Source organism: Mustela erminea, chromosome 8 (assembly GCF_009829155.1).
Source record: "Mustela erminea isolate mMusErm1 chromosome 8, mMusErm1.Pri, whole genome shotgun sequence".
Taxonomy (NCBI): domain Eukaryota; kingdom Metazoa; phylum Chordata; class Mammalia; order Carnivora; family Mustelidae; genus Mustela; species Mustela erminea.
In genome coordinates, this window is record NC_045621.1 from 3,519,120 (window position 1) to 3,544,650 (window position 25,531).

At 42.2% G+C, this 25,531-nt stretch overlaps 1 protein-coding gene and 1 long non-coding RNA gene across 6 annotated transcripts in view; one reads left to right on the top strand and one right to left on the bottom strand.

Annotated features, from left to right (window-relative positions):
* Positions 1-2,552: 2,552 nt before the first annotated feature.
* On the bottom strand, positions 2,553-25,410 carry LOC116596957. Of its 2 annotated transcripts, none has more exons than XR_004288387.1 (3): positions 25,032-25,410; positions 19,791-19,900; positions 2,553-2,661 (listed from the first exon to the last, which is right to left on the bottom strand). It is a non-coding gene; the product is annotated as an uncharacterized LOC116596957 (long non-coding RNA). The 2 variants fall into 2 exon arrangements; XR_004288388.1 differs by lacking the exon at positions 25,032-25,410 and adding an exon at positions 22,715-23,655.
* GLS (glutaminase) overlaps positions 23,730-25,531 on the top strand; it is a 79,794-nt gene continuing 77,992 nt past the window's right edge. For 3 of the 4 annotated variants that reach the window (XM_032354212.1, XM_032354213.1, XM_032354214.1), the window contains exon 1: positions 23,730-24,364. In XM_032354212.1, coding sequence (XP_032210103.1) covers positions 23,955-24,364 — 410 coding nt within the window. In that variant the 5' untranslated portion in view covers positions 23,730-23,954. Of the gene's footprint in view, positions 24,365-24,654; positions 25,073-25,531 lie in introns of those variants that run through there. The other variant, XM_032354215.1, reaches the window with a different exon arrangement.

Genomic DNA, 25,531 nt, shown 5'->3' on the forward strand with positions numbered 1-25,531 from the left:
TACATAAAGAAAAAAAACAAACTGAAGGAAAGTGAAGAGTGTAACAGACCTGTGATTTACCATCCGGCAGACCAACATACAGATAGTGAAGTCCCAGAAGGAGGAGAGAGAGACAGAAGAACAGAGAGAATATTGAAGAAATAATGCCCCCCACCTCCCCAAATCTGATGACATGAACATAAACATCCAAGAAGTTCCAAGACCCAAGTAGGATGAATTCAGAGAGATGCACACTGAGAATCAGAGATTCTTGAAAGCAGCAAGAAAGAAGCAAGTCATCAGAAACTGGAGACAGGAGACAGCAGGCTGATACATTCAAAATGCTAAATAACAACCACAATCGCCTGTCAACCAAGAATGTATTTGACAAATTCCTTCAAAACTGAGGGAGAAATTAGGACATTTCTAGATAGACAAAAGCTGAAGGAGTTCATGACCACTAGACTTACCCTGCAAGACATGCTCTAGAGAACCCGCAGATTGAAATGAATGAACACTGGTCGGCAACTTGAAACCATATGGAGACATAAAGTTCTCAATAAAGGTAAATGTATGGGCAATTACAAGACCTACTGCTATTGTTGCAATGATTTGTAACTCCACTTTCTTTCTACATTAAAAATCATTAACTTATGTTTTAAAAACAATGTATAAAGACATAATTTTGTGACATCAACAACTGAAAGGAGTAGGGATGGACATGTAAAGGAGAAGAGTTACTGTGTGTTATTGAAGTCAAGCTGGCATGAATCAAGTTAGAGTGCTGTAACCTTAGAATACGAAATCCCTATGGTAACTACAAATAAAATGACGTAGAATATACTCAAAAGGAAATGAGGAAGGAATTTAAACATTTCATTACAAAAAATCACTAAACACAAAAGAAGACAGTAATGCAGGAAATCGGGCACAATAAAACTGTAATAAAGCATATTGAAAACAAATAGCAAAATGACATAAGTAAGTTTCTTATCAATCAGCCTTAAAAAAATTCTGACACATGCTACAACACAGATGAAACTTGGGAACACTGTACTACGTGAAATAAGCCGATCATAAAATGTCAAACGTTCTATGATTCCTTTGTTAACTTCTTTCTGTGTTTACTGCTGTCGGTACTTCCACACAGGGTGAGCTCTCTAAGAGTGGGGTCGTTCTGATTGCTGTTTCTGTACCACACAGAACATAACGGCATATGATGGGGATCAAGAAAATTATTTGCTCAATGAGTAAATGGAACAATTTTTTTTTTTAATTTTAGGGAGAGTGAGAGAGCACGCACAAGCAAGCAGGGGAGGGGCAAGGGGAGATGGAGAGACAGAATCTCAAGGAGACTCCATGGTGAGTGCAGAGCACGACACGGCTCCTCTCAAGACCCTGGAAACACGACCTGAGCTGAAGCCAAGAACTGTATGTCCAACTCACTGAGCCATCCAGCTCCCCATGAAAACAAAATTTGATTTTGTTTTCAACATATAATATCTCTCGGTTTCATCCAAAACTTAAAGACCCAATGACTGATTTATTAGATTGTTCTGTTATTCTTAGTTTGGGGGTAAAAAAAAAAAGTGTCTTATATCAAAGCACATATTTTGCCACATCCCATAAATTTTTTTTTAATTTTTTATTTTTTATAAACATATCAGGAAATGCCAAATCCCATAAATTTTTATATCCTAATCCTTTGTTTACAGTCCCTGCCTCCATATAACCTTTCTAGTCAACTACCTCCTCTTCCAATTTATTATTTATGAGCCTATAAAATACTTGAAGGAAAAATACAAAAAGCATCCATATACTCTTCATCCGGACTCAACGTCTTTTAACCTCTTGCCACACTTGCAGTCTCTCCCTTTCTATACACACACACACACACACACACACACCTCTAAATAAGTTATTACAGAAATAACTATAAAATGGTAATTTTCTTTTTCTATCATTCCTTCCATATGCATTAGCTAGCATTAGTCATAACCAACAGCTTCTTGACACCGGATCATATGAAGGGAGATTTGTATTAACAATGAAGTAGATTCAGAAAAAATATTTTAGTGGTCTGGATATGTTTTTGAATCAATCCCATTAGCACAGTCCCCAAATATAGAATGTGCATGGTGCTCAAAATTTCTGAATACTGAACTTTACTACTATCAGAAAAAATGAAATTCTGAAAGATTAATTTTTCCTCTTTCAGTACAAGTATAAAAATGTCCCTGTATTATTCTGTTGTTATGATCATTGACCATCTAACCCACAGACATCTTAAGCTATTTTACTATTAACATTAAACCAAAAAAGAAATAAATTGATGATATGTGTTTGAGATGTGAGAAACATTTTGAATTGTAAGAAAGCTAATATTAAATGGGTGTAACATTTTCAAATGGACCCAGAGAATTGGAGAGGAAAACTCAGAGTCAACATACATTATGGACACTAATTCTGTGAGGCACTAATGCATTATTGCCATGATACAGTCCAATTATTCCCAACATAATTTCTTAAGTTAAATATAGTAAATGGAATTTTTCCCCCAGCACGTTTGGCTAACTAGTTAATTTTTACCCAGGTTAGTTTCAGGACTACCTTGATGGAGGAGGTTGTCTGGAAGAGGAGTCAGGAAGGGTCAATCTGGAATTTAAATCCTCTACATGTAATCTGCAAGAATAGCAGGGAAATTACTTACGTTCAGGGTCTTAATATTGATTTGTCACTACAAATTAGGTGAACTTGAACTGCTTAACTAGTGAGATAGTACTTAGTTCTAGAATGTATTACTTCATTCACTCATCAAATATTAGCAGAGTTCCTCTCCATGCCAGCTACACGCCAGGACATGGAAGCCCTTGGTGAACACCACAGCTCCCACTATCGATGGTCCTCAGTCTCCTCCAGCTCTAAGGAAGTGTCTCTCTAAGGAAGCAGGTGGAGGGAAGTGTAGAAAAGGATAAAAGGGGGACAGAAAAAGAATACTAAAAGGTCGACAAAGAGTCATGACAAATGTGAAGATTAACAGAAAATGAAGATGGACCTCAGAGGCGAGAAGTCTTGAACTATGCGATGTGAGTAGGGCTTGCCACGGACAGCTCTGTAGTCTGAGCGTTACGCAGACACCTGATGGACACGCCCAGCGAAACCTCATGCTTGGGGAGGCGGGGGGAGGACTCGACCTACCCCTAAAAACAGGCAACTTTTTCCAGTTCATAGAAAGGTACTACATAGGATGTGTATGTTTTTAGATCCAAAGTTATGCCTTTAAAACTAAAAATATTTTTAAGATTTTATTTATTTATTTGAAAGACAGAGATCACAAGCAGACAGAGAGGCAGGCAGGGGGGTGGGGGGAGCAGGCTCCTCGCGGAGCAGAGAGCCTGATGTGGGGCTCAATCCCAGGACCCTGAGATCATAACCTGAGCCGAAGACAGAGGTTTAACCTACTGAGCCACCCAGGCACCCCTAAAACTAAAAATATTAAACAGAGCGACAGTTGGTGGTGCTCATAGTCTGTACTCAGTCAAGGATCTTCTTAACAATTTTCTCACATGTACAGGATTCAAGAGTATATATGCAAGACTTGTAGGTGTACATCTTGGGCTTGTAATAAGCTATGGCAATAGATTTCTTAACATGAAGCTTAAGTTCTTCATCTACTTTAAGAGTATACTTTAAGAATATTTGAGATGTAACATGTTAAAACAAAATACTCATGTCTTGTTTACCTTTGTATTATAACATTTTAAGAATCATCTTGTTGTTATTACTATTATTATATGACTCGAGGAAAATACCAAGTTTCAGTGTAAACCATGGTTGTGTATTATTTGAGGAAGATTACTTTCATTTGCATTGCTTCAAATCTTAAAATGTGTGGTTCTATATAAAACAAGAGGAAGTGGCCTAATCTTTTTAAATATAGAATGTTGACGTGGAGTTTAAAGTCCATTTTTATCCAATTTCGATTTCCTCTGAAACACCTGGAAGCATTCCTTGTGCTTAAAGAAAATAGCTTATGCATTCATGCTCTTAAAAATTGTGCTGTAAGCCTAAAACACAACACAAAACATTGTGTGGCTGTGTATTTTATTGAACCTAGACTCTAATAGCTTTTTGACAAGCCAATATAAGAAGTAGTATTTTTGATTCCTTATGTGTCAAAAATTATTAAAAGTTCACTGTGCAAAGCATTGTGGAATTAAGCAAATAATAGAAAAGATATTGCTTCTTCCTTCAAAGGGATAAGGTTATTTTGGCATTGAAATATTTCTTTTCAGAACGCTGATAGCCGCAGAAATATGGGTCAAATATGGGCAAAAATAATTGTTGCCATCTCCTGTTTTGATCTCTCTTTGAGGCACCCAATTGCTCTTCTGGTCTCTCAGAGTCCTTTTGGGCTCACCTCTGGAAATTCTCCCTTTTCCAATCCCTTCTTTTATTATGCCCATATCCATATTACTTGCCTATGATCTATTTTCTTAGGGATTAGTTGCCACAGTGATGACTAACTAATCTGAAAAACTAATCCATTCTAAGGTATATTCCAGTATATTCTAGTTTTATCCCATAACATAGTTATGTTTTATTCTTTTTTTAGAGACAATACCTTAATGCATAAAAGTGACTCTACTGGTGGGGCTTTCTACAACAAGCATGACGGATCATTTGGTGTCCCTCAACATTGTTTTCTTGTCCAAGGGTGGAGGGGAAAAAAATGGGCTGTCTGTTTTATTTTTTTAAATATTTTATTTATTTATTTGAAAGAGAGAGAGAGAGAGAGAGAATAAGAGAGAGAGCATGAGCAGGGGGCGAAGGGGTGGGCAGAGGGAAAGGGAGAAGCAAACTTTCTGCTGAGTAGAGAGCCCGATGCGGGGCTCAATCCCAGGACACCGAGATCATGACCTGAGCTGAAGGCAGAGGCTTAACCAACTGAGTCACCCAGGCGCCCCATAAATGGGCTAAGTCTTCACATTGTTTGGAAGAATTCCTAATTACATGATTACAAAACCCTCGAGGGGCAGGTGGTTTCTTCCCTATCTTGTAGGATCCTCCATTTCAACAAGCTCGGCCCAGTTTTCCACAATTCCTATTGGAAGAAAATATATTTCTCAAAATAAAGATGCAAGTGGCATTCTGGGCAGGACAATTCTTTGTATTATAGAGTGGTATTGCATGTGGAAGGAAATTTTAATACCTTTGGTCCCAACCCACTAGCATCTCCGCTGCCACTCCACCTGCCCAGTCACTGTGACAACCAACGTGCCTTCCACACGTTTCCAAATGTTGGAATAACACTGGCGATGACTATTAGCCGGCCGTTTTAGAGCCAGTTAGAATCATCTCTGCAGAATGCACAACGTACTCCATTAGCCACACTGTCACAGGTGGTGAGTAGCCTTGAACATTTAGCGGGCAGATCTCTGTTCAGGAACGTAGTGCATAAATGCAAAAAGGCAGATGTAAACTTTCCCCTCAGCATCCTCAAACCAGTTCCAGTCAACTGTGTTACTGTAAGTCAGGAAATAAGACTAAAAGGATGGGAACTTTTTCTGAAAGTAAAGGCTTTCTTTAGATGGCAGCTTAATAAGGACTCATTCAGTGGTTGACATTGATCCATCTAATATTGTGACAGTATCCCTGAAAGAAACCATTCCCTTTGGGGGTAACAAAACTTCAGAATTTTATCTATTTTTGGAGTCACATTTGGTCTCATTCAAAAGATCATTTTTTAAAGAATCAGTACATAAGAAAAAATGAGAACAGAAATCCTTTGTCTCAAATGCCATGGTAACACACTAAAATATTGATTTTTAAACAATTGTTCACTTGATATAATTTCCAGTAAGTCAATTTGTATTATTTTTATTAATTTTTCATAGCATTAGAATTACATGGTTTAAAGATATGGAGTAAGAATAAGAACTAGATAACATCATAGCAAAATAGACTTCTAGTTTATGGTGAGTAGATCAAAGTTTCAGGGGCCATAAAGAGTTTCATCAGGGGAGTAAAGTCCTTTCGTTTCTTTTAGATTAGACGTACGCATAAAAGGCTCAGGAAAGAGCTGTTTAATTAGATAATGCTCAAAGAACATGATTGACAAGAAAATTATGTGAAAATAAAGTTTAAAACAATTTATTTAAAAGAAAATTATGTGGGAAATAAATTGTGGGACAATTTGTTTAAAAGTCTGGGGTAACTTCAAGAGGATGGAAGATAGGAAACATGACTTTTGAAAATATGAATATGTTCTTGCTTATTAGTGGTTATCCTCAAAGTAAGAGTTAAGATGGGCTTCTATTTTAAATATTGAACATTTGGTACAAAATGATGCTGACTTGGTGTTGTATAGGTGGTTAAATCATTGGTTACATTGATAAGAAAGCCAATTATATTTCTTCCCTAATAGTCTATGTGTTGGTTAGATGCCAGTTTAGGAAAATGGTCACTCTGCTTCGAGTTCCAGGAATGCCAGGGCCATGTTAACACTGCTCCATCTCCAGGACCTGCGCAGACTGCCTGCACATAGAAAGCCCTCAAAGGAGGGGAGGAGTTGAAAAACATTCACTCCTTTTTTCTAGCGTAACAGAAACACCCTAGATGATTCTCTCCCTGAGCCATTTTCAATACAACTTTTGACAGCTGACTCTCATCTGTATGCACTTATTGTGAGCCCAGCAACAATGACCATTATTTCATTTAATTATTAAATCGATTTCATGACATAAGCATTATTGTCAACACTTTCAGACAAAGGCGCTAGATCTTAAATCAGTAATTTGCTTGGGATAATGCGGCACCGAAATGAAAATCCAGGTCTCTGAGACCTGGGTCTATTTATTGAGTCCCTGTTGTGAGTGAGACACTATGGTAGGAGATAGATTTCATAAGATAAGCCTCTGCCCTCTACTGAGAAAGAGGGTCATGTAAACAAGTCATTCCATTCACTGTTAAAAGGGCTAAAATAGAGAGAGTTATAAGGCAGCAACTAGTAAAATTTAAGGATAGAGAAGTAATTACCTGAATTTAAGGATGTTGCTAATCATATGATGATAGAATGACAGGATTTAGATGTCAGCTTTCCAATTCTGGGAGGTAAGCAAGTTATATAAAATGAGCAAAACTATCACATCTGGATGTGAAACAATTCTGTCCCCAGGTCCTACTTCTCTTCAGGCAGCTCCCCACCGTGGGTCAGCCCCTATATACCAGCCAGTGCTGAACTACCTATACACTGCTTACCTCCGATGCCCCGGGGCGACTCTTACAGCTCACAGCGCTTGCACCAACATGCGAAGTATCTCCCTGTGACTCTGAGAGTCACCGCAGGGGTGCCTGTCTCCACTCGCAGTTAAACCAAGTCATTTTCCTCCCACTTGGGTCCCTTCTTGCCCATGTCCACTGCAGCTGAAGCTTCCTTAAGAAACCTGCTGCCATCTCTGCTCGGGACTATTAAGCAGTCCACAACCATGACCTATTCCTAATTCAGCTTTTACCCAGCAAAACCACCCTAGGTGGGAGGAAGTACCCTCTGTTGTCCCCTGGCCTCCAAGGCCCCACTCTGCTAGACCCAGTGTCTCTCACAGTAGAATGTCTTCCCCTCTTTATCACCTTTAAGCAAAGTTATCTCAAACAGAAGTAGAAGCTGCAGTTTTCTGTGCATTCTCTATGCTGTTTAAACACTTCCAAGAAAAACGTTTTCTTTCCCTACTACTGAAATACAAGTCAGCACACATACACATACTCACACAAGGAACTTAGAGATAGCAATCTAGCTCAAAGCTACACCATTTTCCTTACCAAACTGGAATGCTTAATACCGTCTTCAGATTAAGGGCACCTGCCTTATAGTTGTGTAATTAAAAGAAACCATTGTGGGATTCCCCCCCCCCATGAAGACAGTTTATATTAAATATGAATGATAAATAAGAACAATAAAAATAGATATTTACTTGTAGAGACCAAAAAAACACACAAAATTTCACAAATTTTGAAGTCCCATCTCAGCCGAGACACTCCGTTACATACAGGTGAAGAAATCGAGAGTCACGAAGACTGTTGGTGGTTAAAGTCATACAGGTAATAGCAGAGCCAGGGTTAGAATTTAGGCTTTTCAATTCCCAGTCGAGTGCTCTTTCTTTGGGGGTGGGGGGAGAGGGAGGAGGAGGTTAAGAGAGCTGTAGTTTGATACTTTTTTCCCCTTGGGAGAAAGAAGAATGGATTTCTCTGTTCTCTCTCAGCTAGTTTTTGGTCAGTTTTTGGTCATCTGCTAGGTATGTGTCATTTCTGGCTCTTGCATTTTCAACAGAGCTGACTCTTGTGTACTGACTCTGAGCTTCCGTGGTTTTATGGAATGTTCAACACGAGCCTCCTCCAAAGGGAGACTGTGCAGTACTCCTCATTCTAAAAATATGCTGTTTTGGTTGAAATGGTTAAATTACTAAGGTTTATTTTATTATGCCTTGAATTGTGTCTACATTCTTTTTGCTGTTTTCCTATTCAAATTCTTGACTTATAATACACCTCGGCACATTGATGTTTTTATCTTTTGAACAAGGTGATCATGATAGCTCCACATTGCCTAGAATCAGTTAACTTGTTTCCTAATAAATTCGTTTCTCTGATTGTCATTAATATTCAAACAGTTTGCTTAGTGTGGTTGCCTAGATATGCTGCCAGGGGACCTGGAATATATCTCACCAGGACCAGTTGTAGCATGAATATTTCTGTTCTAACTCCTTCTCCCTGGTCCAGGGACCAGCTTCCTTTCTTCATCTTCATCAGAAAGTAGAAACCTATGTATCTGCCACATTCATAATGCTTTTGGCTTTTCTAAGTGTGTGATGTGGAAAAAAAAAAATAACGTTGGGGGTGAGTTCGTAGCAGCTGTTTTACCACGTTCCTGTGAAAACGCCTTCAGACCCAGACGGCTCCACTCAAGCCATAAAAAGACCTTCAGCCCTGGAAGATCTGCCTCGGCTGGTCTCCATCAGAATGCGGGGTTCCAGACTCAAGCATAAGAAATTCCTGGGGGTGTTGACTGCTGAACTGTACCGCAGACCCAAGGATTCTGTCCATCTAGGGGCCCAAGGACACTTCAGCAATATTCCAGTGACTCTGCAGAGCATTTTTGGGGTTTTAGAATTAGGCTCATTTCTTTAAAAAAATCTTTTTCTTAAAATTGTAGCTGGATGGCCAGTTTTGAGGAATGCTATATAGAGGGGATTAACAAACATGGGGGAGTGGGCCGGATTTCTGAAGTCCCTTCCTTCCCACCTCTTGGATTCTAGGTTTTTTTTGTTTTTTTTTTTTGTTTTGTTTTGGTTTTTTTTTTTGATTATATATCATACATCTGAATCCATGGAGTTTAGGTTCAGTACAGAGATATTTCTTGGAATTTTTTCTCCTTACTGAAGAGCCTGCAAAATGAAGGGTTATGTTAAAATATAGAAAATATGTGTGTAGAAGCTTTGGTAACTTTCTGGAGTTATTCTCTGCCGACTAAATAAAACCTCAGTCCACAGTCCGCCGTCTCTCCCCATGAATGGTCTCTCCCCATTCATACCCTCCGGGCACAGTTTGCTTGGTTTTATGAGATTAGGACCGAAATGGGTTCATTTGTGTAAACAGGAGCGAGAGAGGAATGTGCCCCGAGAATTGAGGTAAGCCTTAGACCTGAAGGGAGGGCTTGGAACACTGAGACACAGAAGGGCTCACTTATGGGTGGAACAGATAGACCTTTTGTGATGTGACTTTAGAGGAGACAACCAAATTTCTTTAGTGGAGTCATGGTGCCGAGGACAACTGCCAGAGCCTCACGCCCTGTAAGGTTAAACTTAAAGATGGACCTGGAAGATGATTCCTTAAATTCACTCTATTACTTATAAAGGATTTCCATGAATGTTTCCTGAAAGCTGTTTTAACATGTAGGGGGAAAGCTACTATAGAAAGTTGGAGTGAGGGGCATCTTGGTGGGACAGTCAGTTAACGTTTGGGCTCAGGTCATGATCTTAAGGTTAGGAGACGGAACCCCACATGGGGCTCCATGATGAGTGTGGACTCTGCTTGAGTTTCTCTCTCCCTCTACCTCTGCCCCTTCCCTCCCCTGTGCTTGCTCTCTATTTCCAATAAATAAATAATTTAAAAAGAAAGTTGGAAGTGAGGGGAGAAAATTATGCGAATGAGGTAGACAGCACAAAAATAGGTAGTTGGCACCATGACCATTCTTATTCAAGTTATCTTATTCAATAAGGAAGACACACCACAAAATTCTGGAGAAAAACACCTGAGTGCGTGGCAACCTGAGCTAATGAAAGAATAGAAATTTTTTTGTAAAGTTACAGCACAGAGGCCTGACAAAGCAAATGCCACTGTGTGCTCACAGTTTAGAAGGAGGGCCTCGGGTTCTCACTCAGAGGTGACTTCACGTCTGATGTTAAATGGTAAATATACATTTAAACACGAGCACAGAAATCTCTCCAAGAGCTTCTCTAAGAGCTGCCTTCTACACTGGGAGTTTCCAAACAGGGATCGTGTGAGAGAAGATGTCAGACCAGCATGGAGAGCAGAATCTTAAAGAAAAATCTTAAAGATTAAAAAAACTTAAAAAAAAAATCAAAAATAAAAATCAAAGCCAGATAGGAAGGAAGACTCAAAGTGGACAAAAAACTTCGGGAAAGACTGTCAATCTAGACAGTCTACAGAGGTCAGAGAGTGCATAAGAGGTAGGACCTCGCACAGGCCATGGTACTCGGGGACATCTCATAGACTGTCATGGAAGGAAGGTAGAGAAGCCGCGGTTTGAGCAGAAGCTCCAGTTATCGGAAAAGGTGGTGGGCTGTGAGGTATATTTTCATGACTAAAAGGTAATGGTCTAAACCTAGAATCCAAACAGAAAAGCGTATTAGTACTTTCTTTCAGAGACCTGTGCAGAAGCACAACTCAGGACACTAAAGCAGGTGGCTTGGCCCTTCAGTAAACATCCAAGGACAATGTGACCTGGGCTCGAAACAAGGCACAAAGGTGGGCCTGGCGGGGCACCTCTGCTGAGAGTTCAGGACCGGAAGAGCCTGGAGGCAGTGCTAGCAGTTTCTCTCTTCCTTTGCAGTAGTGCACTTCCTGTCTCAAATCCCTCTTTCTACACAAAGTCTATTTTGCTCTAGAACCACTTGTGAATGTTGAAACGCAGTGAGCAGGGTGAAAAAGAGGAAGTGAGTTAAAGAGGAAGTAGGAAGAGAGCAGCATACAAAGGTCTTTTGCTGGAGGCATTTTCTCTCTGTTCCTACATGTGGCTCAAGGAAGATGCCCAAATTTGACATCAGGTTGGCTGGAGTCATGCTCTCCAATTTTCCCTGGGTGATGGGGAGGGGGGACAGATCTTTCGCTGTATCTTTGGGTGGACTTTATTGGTTAGTAAATCTTGAACTCCAGCAGCAAGCATTTCCTGCATGCTTTGTCCGTGTCAGAATGTAGCCGTGAGAGAAAGACCCACCCTACCAGGCCCTTAGAAACTTACAGTCTGGTAGCAGAGGAACAGTCACACAGGATTACTCATTTGCTTGAAAGAAAAGAGCAGGGTGTTAGGAGAGTTCTTAACAAGGAAACATATTTGAGTAGGTTGCATTTAAGCTGAGACCTAAGAGTAAGATTTTGCCAGTAACAAAGAGAAAAGGTGAGGGTTTCAGGCAGAAGGGAGCAGCACATGCAGAAGCAGTGATGGTTTCCAAACTGCAATACGGGAGGGCCTTACGGGCAGCAATTTAAGTGGTGGGCTAGAAGCTACTTTCACATAGCTTTTGGCATAAAAGCTACAAAATATGAGTGGCGCATCTCAAAGGAAAGACGGACTCAATGCATATTATAACAGATAAAGCACCCCGAATCTCCTCTTGTGCTACTACTGTGCTGGAACCATGAGACAGGTCAGGCCTATCTGAAGACCCTTGAGAAGGCAATTGTGGTACCTGAACATAAAACTCATAAGAAGCAGCTACAATTCAGGGAGGGCCAAGGAGCCTTGTTGTGAAGGTTACAAATTGTTGATTTTATCCCAAATGTAATGGGAAGCCATTAAGGGTTTTAGGTTGAAGAGTAATATGATCCAATCTTATAGTTTATGATCATTCCAGCTTGGCAGAAATGGATTAGAAGGGACAAGGAGCTAACAGTTGCCGAGTTTCTGTGTGGCCTTGTCCCTGAGCAATACATACGCATCACTCATTTAATTCTTACAACGGCCCCCCAAAGTGGGGGGACTGAGGCCCTTCAAAGTTATACAAATTGTCCAGCATAACACTAGGAGAAGCAAAAAAAAAAAGTGTAAAATTTGTTTTATTATTGTGGAGTTAATGCATGGGGCATACCAATAATATCTCAGTGATTGTTTGATCGTAAAATTCTGTAAGTTAGGTGATGGCCATATCCAGAACGCAGTGATAACAAAGGGTTTATACGTGTTTTTGCAGCAAGGAAGTTCCTGACCCTGGCTGCTCTTCCAAAGGATACTGGATACAGCCATGTGTGATTAAAACTACTATAGAATTTTGTTCTTAAAACCTTTCTTAACATTGTTAAATGTGCAAAAGACCTCTTTTCACTGTTTTGATCTCTTTTTCAGGTTGTTTTCCAGACAGTGGTTGGTAGGAGTGAAAGAGTTTTATTATTTAGAGCTAAGTGAAGCCGAGATATCCCATTCCCTTAGAAAGCACCAAAAAAAAAAAAAAAAAAAGAAAGGAAGAAAGGAAGGAAAATGGTAATTGACTTGACAACTATTTTTGTAACACCACTTGTACCAATCCACCTGCTTTATATTTACTTGTGGTTATCTCTTTTCACTAATGATTCTCTGAAAGCACACACTAAAGTTTGCTCCAAAATACTGTCCTGGAGACGGTTGGAGTCTGATTGCCAGGGCTCTTAGGGCCAACAGCTGTTTCTAATAACAGTGAGCGCGTACAGACTGAGGGACTACGGAGACCCTGCCATAAGCATGAGTACCAGCGGCTACACAAGGCATGAATTACCCTTGAATATAGTTGCCTTTATAGTCTGATTATGCTTACCTCTGGGGGAAACCCCACTGAGACTGCAGTTGTACCAACCAGGCTACAGAGACATTGCTCCACATCTGGGATCAGTTCCCACCCAGCCCTGAGGTTCTTGGTTGGGTATCCCTTTGCTCCTTTTCATATCACCCCTTAACAGTATCTTTGATTATTAACCTAAGAGTGTGTGCACCCTTTTGCTCTTGTAAAACTGCCATGTGCTAGGCTGCTTATAGCTTTTGTCCAGTCACTGAACTTAAAACATTGTTCAACCTTGTTTGATATTTATAATGCATCACCTGCAATTCCTATAGTACCTGTTGGAAACAGAGACATGCGATCCCATCAATAAGTGTCTACTAATCTCCAGATGAAAGTTACAACTGCATATAACCTGAATCACATGCTCAGAATCACAGTTCAGATCCGCCTTTGAGATCATGTAGGCCAAGCTTCCATTTAACAGATGTGGGAACCGAGGCACGGACAGGTCAAGGGATTTACCCAGGTCAACCAGCCAGGCAATGGCCAGGCTGGAGCAAGAATTCTGGTAGCTGCACTCTTAGAAAGTTCAGAAAGCCTTTAGAGATCTATATCCATTATTAAACTCTTTCATATAGAAACATAAATTTAGTCCTCAGAATTGGACTTAAAATTTGTTTATTGGATCTCTTACTGTACAAGGACTTGATTTTCCTCTCAACATTTGGGAAGATACTAGGGAGTACACACACTTAAGGTACTTCCCTTGGCCCATATCACAAATTATTGAGAACAAACCACAGTTATGAAGGAGACTAAGTTTATCTTCAGAATGTCCACCTTTGCTTCTCATCCTCTCTTCTCTCTTTTTCCTTTGCTATTCCTCTAAGTCTTGCTGGTATCTTAAGATCTGTATTCTAGGGGCGCCTGGGTGGCTCAGTGGGTTAAGGCCTCTGCCTTCGGCTCAGGTCATGATCCCGGAGTCCTGGGATCGAGCCCCGCATCGGGCTCTCTGCTCAGCAGGGAGCCTGCTTCCTCCTCTCTCTCTGCCTGCCTCTCTGCCTACTTGTAATCTCTGTCAAATAAAATAACTAAAATCTTAAAAAAAAAAAATCTGTATTCTAACCTATTCATTGGCCTTTGGCTTTCCATTCTTACCACTTAGGATAACCCCTTATGTCTAGACCTTTTCCTACCTCATTTCCTCCTCTGTCTACATAAACTTACTTATACAGTATATACTATCCTCTCAGTTTCTTCTCTCAGGTATGATGTTAGCAAAGCTCATATCAACATACATGGCGCCTGTCTTTGCCTATCATGAGATGTCAAGCTATCACTATTTCAGTCACTCTCTTGGATTAAAATACTATTTCTAGAAACCTCATTAAAATGTAAAGAATGTTATCTGGGAGGTAAAATCCATGAAGGCAGTACTGTGTGAAAGCAATACACTCTGCTAGAAATAAAATTTAAGCATGTCTCTCCCCAAGTTGTAAGCATTTTCATTTGTGCCATGCCTCTTTCAAATGCAGAAATGTAACAGCGTCTGGTGTTCAATACAAGTGTAGCTAATAAAAACCAAGGCTATAGGTGACTGGGTGTTTTCCCCCCATCTGAAACACATAGGTTACTGACTGTGTAACAATAAGGTTAATTTAAGGATGGATTATGAAGGCATGTTTTTTATTTTTTTGACTCAGATTACATTCATCAACTTTGGAGTTAGTTGTGGAAATAAGAACTGCTGGTCAGAAATGGCATTCAAGGAGCACCTGGGTGGCTCAGTGGGTTAGGCCTCTGCCTTCAGCTCAGGTCATGATCTCAGGGTCCTGGGATTGAGTTCTACATGGGGCTCTCTGATCGGCAGGGAGCCTGCTTCCTCCTCTCTCTCTCTGCCTACTTGTGACCTCTCTGTGTCAAATAAATAAATTTTTTAAAAACGGCATTCAATTGAAAAAGCATAAAATACGCTTATTTGAATTCATGCATTTAAATATTTGGACATATACTTTTGAGTAAATGGGCATTTTATAGGCTGACCTTTATAAGTGCAACCAATATGATTGTTTTCTCTATGATCCAATGTTCTTTCTCTCACCTTCCTCTCATATTAGATGGAATAAATAGGATAGAATGTTTTGCTCTGACAAAAATAGCCCACGAATAGGGGCCCCTGGGTGGCTCAGTCCATTGAGCCTTTATGTTCAACTCGGGTCCTGATCTCAGGGTTCTGGGATGGAGCCTTACGTCGGGCTCTCTGCTCAGTGGGGAGTCTGTTTCTCCCTCTCATTTTCCCTCTGTGTTCTCCCTTCTCATTCTCTCAAATAAATTTTTAATAATTTTTTTAAAAAATAGCCCACAAATCACAGACGCTTAAAATGACAAAGTTTCTTTCTCTGACCTCAGAGACTAAGGTAGACAGAATGGCCACCAGCTTTAAGTATTAATAGTTACAGTGGCATAGAGAAAGACAGAAAATTATGCATTGGATTTTTAAGCTTTTAACATTTCTCTGGCCAAAGCAAGTTGCATGGATACATCCAACTTTAAGAGAGCAGAGGTGTGCAATTTAACACAGGTAGATACTGGAAACACTTAGTAGAGAGTGTTAATACCACTTCAGATTACTTAGAATTCCCTGAACCTACAATTTAACTTATTTCATTTTTGTTCTTCAAAGAATGTCCTTGTCAATCTTTATGTATCTGGATTTCTACCAGTAGCTACCTCCTTCCTAGAATATTTCATAATCTCCCTGATAGAATTCATTTCCAGATCTTTATCCTTTGAATATACACATATATGTAATGTTTATAGCATCTAGACTAATATATTTTAATTAAGAGTTTACGTTTGTCTGAGTTTCATCTACCTCATCAAACCAAAAGACTATGTCTTTCTTACTCCTCTACATAATCGTAGCTCCCACCGTGGTGATTGGTGCCAGTAGATAGTCACTAAAAACAAGACGTCCATAAGGTCAGTTTGAATTTTTAATAAATTTCTTCTTCTTTGTGAAATATAGAGGAGTAATTTACTTAAGAGTCAAATAAAATTGTGAAAGGTTCATTTTTTCTAATAATTTCCTTTATTTTCTAGCTAACAAACTCCTATGTTACATTAATTGAGCCTCATTTCAGTTATTAAAATGATGTTATTTAAAATGATGGTGGAGAGGCACCTGGGTGGCTCAGCTGGTTAAGGGTCTGCCTTCAGCTCAGGTCACGACCCCAGGGTCCTGGAATTGGTCCCACATCCAGCTCCCTGCTCAGTGGGGAGCCTGCTTCTCCCTCTGCCTCTGCCTCTGCTCCTGCTTGTGCTCACTCACTCTCGCTCTCTCTCAAATAAAAAAATAAATAAATAAAATCTTTTTAAAAAGAGAAAATTTTAAAAAGAAAAAAAGAAAATGATGGTGGATATGTTGAAAACAAAAAGATGTACATCCTCCTGTCTAGCTGGAAGAGAGGCACACAAATAATTACAGTAATGCAATAAATGAAGATACTACCAAGTAAGCCCTGATACAAAGAGGAAGAATCTTTCAACTCTGCCTAGAGAGGTCAGGGAAGGCTTTCCAAAGGAGATGCCATTTGAGCTGAGTTCTTAGAAAAGACAAGGAATACCCCGATGAGATTAGTAAGGGGCAGTGGTAGTGGTAAAAGCCACAGCATCAAGAAATATGTGCCACTTTTAAGGCAAGTCATAGAAATATTGAGCAGATTACTTAAAATCTCTGTCAATTTTCTCATTTACAAAATAAGATTGTACGCAGCTGCCAATCTCAAATGGCTGTTATAAGGGTAACAACTGTTATGAAGGTAAATGTGTGGTTATATGAGAAACTGGAGAGCATCACGGAGATGTAAGATGGACACCTTGAAGGGTCAGTGGAATGTGGGTGGGTAGAGGGAAAGGGACTCAGGGCATACAAGACGGTAAGAGTGGTGTAAGCAGACTCCAAGGAGAAAAGTCAGCTCGGTGAAGGAAAATGGATAATTTTGGCAAGAGTGGAGGATAGCAAGTTGAAGTTCCAACACTAACAAATAAGGCACAAGTATAGAAGTCCAGCAGAAAAAAAGATGGTTGACTTAATATGGCTCAATACTTTTCTGTTGGGAGAGAATAGAAGCAAATCTAGGGTTACAGAAATGAGTCAGAGTCCACACTGGGGCAAGCTTCTTAATGCTCGTTGTATCTCCCACTCTATCCTTTAAATTATGCAAGGCTATCCTATGTGGCCCTCAAACAATATGCAAATAGGTTAACTGTAGATATATAATCTAGATATATAATAAATGTTAAAAATAAGAGAGAGAAGCGAGATATTGTAACTCAAGGTAAGAAAGAGAAGTGATAAATTGTAACTCAAGGGAAGAGAGAGACCGAGGGACGCCTGGTGGCTCAGTTGGTTAAGCAGCTGCCTTCGGCTCAGGTCATGATCCCAGCGTCCTGGGATCGAGTCCCATTTCGGGCTCCTTGCTCGGCAGGGAGCCTGCTTCTCCCTCTGCCTCTGCCTGCCTCTCTGTCTGCCTGTGCTCACTCGCTCTCTCCCCCTCTATCTCTGACAAATAAATAAATAAAATCTTAAAAAAAAAAAAAAAGAGAGAGAGAGACGGAGATAATCTCATACAGCGTGATTTTGAATCAATCAGGATGTCTTAATGGAAACCAGGATTTGAGATGATTTAAGGGCATGTATCACATATAACAGGGCAGGTATCAGAATTGGCTGCTGTTGGCCTTGGTATGTTGGGTTTTTCTTATGCTAGTTCCTCTCTTTGGTAGCAAGACAGCTGCAGCAGTTTCATGGGGAATGAAATGTTCATGGCTGGCTAGGACTAATCTGGAGTAGAATATGTGCTGGGGAATAAAGCTTAAACAGAGTGACATTGCTCTGACATTGCTCAGGACAGGGGAACATGGGCCAAATTATTCTTGCAGATGTTTTGTTTGACTAGTATAGTGTTAAAAAAATTGAATGAGTTGCTTACTTTTATAAATCAGAAGACTTTATTCTGTAAAGCAGCACCTCTGCTCTTGTTATCTGTTACTCCCTTTTACAAATCTTACCTGAAGGCAAACTGGTGGCTTAAAGTTTTCTAGACTTATCCAGAATTTTCCTATCTCTTTGCTTTTGTTCCTGCTATTCCCTTCTCCAGAATGCTGTTCCCTGCACCGCCAAGTGGAAATCCCACCCACCCCACAGGGCCATGTCATCTGTTACACCCCCCAATCCCCCACCCCACCCCCACCCCCATCATGAAGGCTGATCTAAGTCCACAAACCAGATAGCATCTTTTCCTTCACAGAATCCTTCACACTCTACATATTGCTCTTGTGTCTTGAGTTATGGTTGTTCTATTTGCCTTAGATCATGCACTCATTTGTTTTTGAGAACTTTCCAGGTACCACCAGGCGCTGGGGCCTGTGTACAAATCAACAAGAGCAATCTTGATCTTAAAGGGAGTAAGGATTTAGGGAGGCCTTCTAGGCAGAGGAAACAGCAAGTTCAAAGATCCAGAGGTCAGATAGAACCCAGGCCAGGTGAGAAACTGCAGAGTTCAGCATAAGGAAGAAATCAGCTGCAGCGCCTGGTGACTCAGTCAGTTAAGTGTCTGCCTGTGGCTTGGTTCATGATTCCAGGATTCTGGGGTCGAGCTCTGTGATGGGCTTTCTGCTCAGCGGGGATCCTGTTTTTCCCTTTGCCTACTGCTCCCCCTGCTTGTGCCGTCTCTCTCTTTCTCTGTTAAATGAGCAAAGTCTTTAAAAAAACAATCAGAAGATTTTGTTTACTTTTAAAAATCACATTCCTGCATTATCTTAAAGAATACAAAGGTCTAGCTAACGGTGCCTGCATTCCACTTAGCTAAAGCTAGCTAGAGTACATTACTTACTTCCCCTCTAGACAGACCATTCCAATTCTAATTTACTAGAGCCTCATCCTTCCCTAATGCATTATAACCTAGTCTGTTTTACTCAAGTTATCTACTGTGCCTTGCACTGGGGAAATTATTCCCAAAGATTTTTAAGAGCTTTGTGGTGTCTTGGATCCATAAACATATCTCTTTTAGGTATTTGTCCAAAGGCTCAAGAGAATAGAAAGCAAGGAGAGTGAGTCTTTGCCAATTCCACTGTATTAGTTGAGTGAATTTATTAGCTTATAACTTTCATAGCCACAAAATTTAGCAATTGACACCTGTCCCAGTAGGAATGTTACAAAGATAAATAGCTTAACTCCAAAGAAAGGAAGGATATTTCTTTATCCATATTTTATTAATAAAAGAATTCCTTCCATATTTATGTTTGAGATAGCCAAGAACCAAATAATTTTTTTAAGGTTTTCAGTTAAACATTAGTCACTCATAACTTTCATAAAGCCTAATATGGTTTCAAGGATATTGTCTGTTGGTTGCACTCTTTAAGTATGTTTACAGAGTAGCTGTATTACTTACTAGTTGTATCAGCCATCATTGATTAGGCAAAGTTTGATAAAGTTTAAAAGGAATCATTAAAAAGTGAACATTGGATTATAATATTATATTATGTATATGTATATATACATATACATATGTATAATATTGTTAGAGAAAAGAAACAGCTTTCAACATTATAATAAAGCTTTTCTTTAATTATCTTTTAGAGTTCTCAAATATTTTTTATAATCCATATTCTCATGGTGGCCAACTCATCTTAATTCAAGTTGGATGATACATCAGTTAACCTAAGTTATTCTATGGTAATAATCCCTAAATGGAAATTACTTACAGGAAGTTTTCTTTCTCTTCACGTTATTTGTCAATCGCAATCATCTTCAACTTCGTTTCATCCTTCTGGGACCCAGGTGAAGGGGCATCCACTCTTTGGGACATGCCATTCTTGTCATACAAAGAAGAGAGAGTCGTTAGAACTAAGTGAGTACTATTAAAATTCCTGGTCAATGTGGCACGCATCATTTTCTTTCATATTTCATTGAACAAAAATTAAGGCAAAATGCCAAGCCTGTCATTCAAGAAGGTGAAGAGGTAAAGTCTTCCCACTGGAAGGGACATAAAATATTTGGGAATAGTAATTTGATTTACCATAGAGGCTATTTTCATTCTCAAGAAGGTATCCTTTTGATTGACTTTTGGGATATTTATAAAATCCTCCCCCCCTTTTTAAGGTTTTTGCTTATTATACAAGCAAGACTTTTTTATCTTTGAGATGGAGATGGGGTTTAGTCCAATTTAGTATTTCCTATTATACTACAAAAAATAAGAATTAAAATTACTTTGAAAAATCAATAAATATCTAGGGAACACGTGCATAGAATTGTGATCTAAGTATAACCAATATTAACTTTATAAACCGAACTAATTGAAATCTTCACTCTATCCCTCCAAATGAAGGAAAATAACTCATTACCACCCGATTCCTGTTCCAGCCATCAGGAGACCTACAAAAAAATTTCATGTAGTTAGTATTTTGGATGAGACCATTCAAGTAGTTTCTTCAAACCTGATGAAAATCTTATTTTTGTGTGATGTCACAAGGAAGAGATGTTTGATTTACATAGGTAGCAAATAATAGATTTTTAGACTTAATTATATATGAAACATACATTTTCTTTTTAATCTAGCATTTCTTCCTGTAGTACTTCTTAAAAGTTATTTGTAAATAGTTGGTACCTTGGGCACTGAGCCCAGCTTTGCTTAATCTTACTGTCTTTAGAGCAGTCTATTTCTATTTTAAGATACTTTGGTAATTATTGGTTTGTTTTCTAAAAATGGAGTAAATGATCTCATTTTGTGGAGCTAACTTCTTCTTAAATGATATTTTATGACTAGATGGTTTAAAACAACTTTATCTAGCTTTTGATTAGACAACAGATGTTATCTAATCAAAACAGATTAGACAACATCTAATGTTTCAACATTAGATGTGACAACAGATGTGACAACGAAATCATACTGCACAAACAAAATTTATTCACTCATGGAATATTTATAGCTAGCATTTATAAAAAGCTACTGGTATTGTTCCAAATGGTTTATATATATTGATTCACTTAGTTCTCACAACCTTGTGAGATAAGGTGTTAATATTATCACCGTTGTATAGATGAAGGATCTAATACCTACTTTAATACAGACGTAAGTTCAGCTTTTCAATAATAAGCATGTTTGACAAGGTTTATCAGCAAGACTAGGAAGTTGGCCAATTAATGCAGGAAATAGAACAGAAGAAAGGGAAGTAGTAGCAGAAGCTGTTTAGAGGTTTCCTGAATCCTACTCTATTCTCTTAATAGAAGAATTTCAAACAAACAAACAAAAAACATAGTCAATTCTTTTAAGCTGTTAGGCAAATTATTTTCTACTTAGCTTTAGGTCAACAAATAATCTTTTAGTTCTTGTGAAAGGCAAAATCTGGAACTTATGCATAGCTTACATTATGATCTTGAAACATTAGCTTTTTTTTTTAATCTTCAAAGGGAACACAGGAACTCAGGAATTGTTCTTCTAGTTAGAACACAGACAAGGTGCATAAATTCCAACTTTTCCTTTGGATGGTTCATTACCTTCTCAATAGCTACGGGACCACAGCCTACTGTGGGATGGCTGCACTTACCTAGGAGGGAAGAGAAGTCTATGAGTAGGTCTGACAATCCAGCCACCTGTTAATCTGGAGACCCATTTTCTCTTTTGTAGATATGTTGGTGGACTATCGTATGTGTATAAAATGTTTTTACAGGGATAGATTTTGTTTTATATGTTGATGTTATTTATTAGGCAAAGAATTAATCTAATGGAAATAGTAATTAACTCCAATTCATGGTTACCCAGTTGTCTTTGATTAAAAAAAATTATAAGATAAAGGAATCAAACGAGAGTATGAATGAGTCACATTTTTAATTTTATTTATTATAGTTTTAATTTGCTGTCTATAACTTTCTCATGGTTTTCGCAAAGCAATTAAATTTCATGACTCTTTAGTTCTTCTAAATGTTAGGAGTAACATGTGTCCATTTTTATGAGCTCATCCCTGAAAGTAGAAACTCTAGACAACAATCCATTATTAGGTTTATTTTCCACATTTGTTAAGTATACTACAAAGTATTTAAACCTTTTAACATTAGAATTTTCATAGGAAAATTAGAGAAACTAAGAGAAGAACCAGGAGGAAAATAAGAATTGGATTTGTCAATAGCTTGGATGTGGGACACAGTAAAAACTGATAACCAGTCATACCTAAGAGGTCATACAGTATTCAGGTTTGTGCCATGGGTAAGTCAGACTGGAAAGGTTAGGCAGGGCTGGTATTTGCTACCTTTCTTCCCAAAGCTGACGTTCCTTTTCCTGAATGTATTATTATTATTTTGACTCTTCAAATTTTAGTGACGGGTAACCTTAAGCAGTAATAAAAGCCCTATAAATAATTTGCCAGTGTTTTTTAACTTTTTTTTTTAAGGCACTTAAGTGATTGACACCTGATAGCTTTTTCTAGGTTCTTCCGGTTAAAGAGCAGCTAGAGAAAATTTAAATATGGCAAGGCTCTGACATGTCAAAGGTCACATAACCTTTAGGTACAGCAGATTTTCTATTAATCTAGTGCTTCATTTTAAGATTAATTAGATGACTCAACCTGGTAATCCGTTAATGATGTCCCTGACAAACACACCCTTCCTGTGTCTTAAAGATCACCCCACTGACCTTCGTGGGTCTACGCACTGCCAGGGCATAGGTGGGCTCGGAGAAAACCCCGGGGTTTACCCCATCCTTGGCTCTTTCCCCACAGGTCCAAAAGGATAACCGGGTGGGGGGATACGAAGCCGAAGCGATTCGAGGGGCCCGCACTCGGGGGCTCGTATCTTAAAATGATGAGCCGCTTTTAAAATCGAAGAGTATCCACAATTTTGCTTTCCAGCAAACTAATGTTCGGGGAATCCCTGCTGTCCAGAAACATTTGGGGGGCAGCAGCGTACATTAAAAAATAATTGTTTCAGAGGCAAGCCGTCGAGCTCCGGCATTCCTCCGCTCCCGCCCGCGCCCGCGGCCGCCCCCCAGCCGCTAAGCCGCAGAGCTGAAAGGCTTTTGCTCATTTTTTCCAAAACACTTCGCATCTGGGTGGTGGCCAACCGTGGAAAGTTTCACGTAAATGTGACATTCGGGAGGGAGACGACGTTCGTCTGGGGCTGCCTCCCCTGGACCGCGGCCACCGGAGGTGTCGCCTCACGCCCTGTCCGGACGGCCGGGCCGACGCGAGCCTGGACCAGCCCAGCTCCCGCGGCCCAGACGCCCCCTGCGGCCCACCCGGCCGGCTGCCGGCCCCTCGGCCTGCCCGTCGGTCTCCACCGCGGCTTCGAAGCCCGCGAGTCCGGGAGCCAATCCACTTCGTAAACGCCGCGACCCCCGGGTCCCCAGGAGCGCAGCCTCGCGGCGGGAAAGCGCAAGGAAGGGACCGGCCTGGAGCCCCCCCTCCGGCCCCGGCTCCCACGCCTCGCACGTCAGGCCGGGTCCCCTCCTCAGCCACCCCCTCCGCCCGCGCTGCCTCCCCCGCCCCGACTCCGCGCGCCCCCGGCGCCGAGAGGAATTTGACTGCTCCAGTCACCAATCAGGAGAGAGGTCGAGGGGACGAGCCAATCGGAGCGGGGAGAGGGGGAAGGACGCCGGTGTCCTCCCGCCCCCACGAGGCTGAGCGCGGAATGTCTCCGGCCCTCCCCTGCGCCTCAGCCTCAGTGCGGAGCCCTCGGCCGCGGGAGGAGGAGCAGCAGCCCGCAGCCGCCGAGGAGCCGCAGAAGCTGCGAGAGCCGGAACCGAAACCACACCCACGTCGCCGCTCCTGTCCTCTGTCGCCCTCTCGGCGTCCCACCCGAGGCCGCGTTCCGGAGGACAGCGGCCGCCCACTGCCCGAGCATCCTCCCTCCGAGCGGGAGCTGACAGAGCCGGCGGCATGATGCGCCTGCGGGGCTCGGCGATGCTGCGCGACCTGCTCCTGCGGCCTCCCGCCGCGTCCTGCGCGGCTCTGAGGCGGGCGCAGCCCCTCGCCACGCAGTGCCGGCGTCCCCGAGGCGGGGGGCAGGGGACCGCCGGCCCAGCGGCCGCCGCGCGTCTCCACCCGTGGTGGGGCGGGGGCGGCCGGCCGGCGGGGCCCCTCGCGCGGGGACTGTCTAGCTCCCCCTCGGAGATCCTGCAGGAGCTGGGCAAGGGGGGCCCGCAGCCGCCGCCGCCGCAGCAGCCGCAGCCGCAGCCCGGGGAGGCGCCGCCCGCGGCCCCGTCGGCTCCCGGCCCCAAGGACGGCCCCGGGGAGACGGACGCGTTCGGCAACAGTGAGGGCAAGGAGCTGGTGGCCTCGGGCGAAAAGTGAGTGTCTGCGCCGGGCGGAGGCGGCCTCCCCCTGCGCGGGGCTCGGGAGGGGCGGTGGGGCGGGAGGGGAGCGGAGGTTCGAGAAAGAGAAAGAAAGAGATGCCGGCGGCCTGCGCAGGCTGCGCCATGTGATTCGGTCCGGCCCCGCCCGCGCCTTCCCTGCCGGCGCCCCTCCGCGAGGCCCCCACTTCCCTTCCCCGCCCCCGGCGCGGGCCGCCCGGGAGGAGCCGCGCGGGGGCCGCGGTGGGGGGGGGGGCTGGTCCCCTCCCCGCCCCCCCGTGCCCCGCCCGGTCCCGCGGCCGCCAGTGCGCGCCGCGTGCGCCGCTCCCCGGCCCGCGGCTGCAGCACCTGGCGCCGGCCCAGCTCTCGTGGGTGATGCCGCGCGATCCGCCCCGCCGAGTGACATTCGGGGGCCGGTGTGAGCCCGCCCGGGGCCTTCGCGGCTCCCGACTCGTCGCTCCCCGGCTCGGGTTTCTTCCCCGCGCCGCCCCCGGCGCTCGCCGCCACGGTCTCCGTAGCAGCCTCGCGTGGCAGAACGTTCGTAACCTTTCTGGAGTGGCGCCTCCCGGCGCGCTGCGCAGCCATCGGGGCGCCGGAAATCGTGTTTTCGCAGCGAGAGGAGGAGAGTCCTGTGGCCGAGATGGGGCGCGCCGGAGGACGCTACCTGTTTGCCGGGGACCAGCCTCGGCCTGTCCGATGGCGCTCATGAGTGGGTGAATTTTAAAAAATAAAGATCCGAATAGCCAAGATGAAGCGTGACTTGGTAAAACACTGGAAAATCCGAGCCGTGTAGCCTTCGTGGCTTAGCGGTAGAGGGTTGTCATCTGTGCCGCACGGCAGTTCCGACCCACACGCAGTGGGTTTTCCTACGCAATATGGGAAGCGATTTCTTGGATAGTTCGTGTGACATAAATGGACCCAAACTTTGTTTTCCATGTGAGTGGAAATACATCTAGCTTTCTTCATACTTCACTGTTTGCTGACACGGTCCTGCCGCTAGGCGACCTCTTTGGCCTCCCTGTGACTTAACGTTACACGTTGTCTCCAGCCTCAGATCACCTTAAGGCAAACTGAAAGTGCCCTTTGATTTTTGTATTTTCAGTCTCAGGCTGGCCCAATGTTTCCTGTAATTGAAGTTGGCACCTTCCTCAAACATTCCAAGCT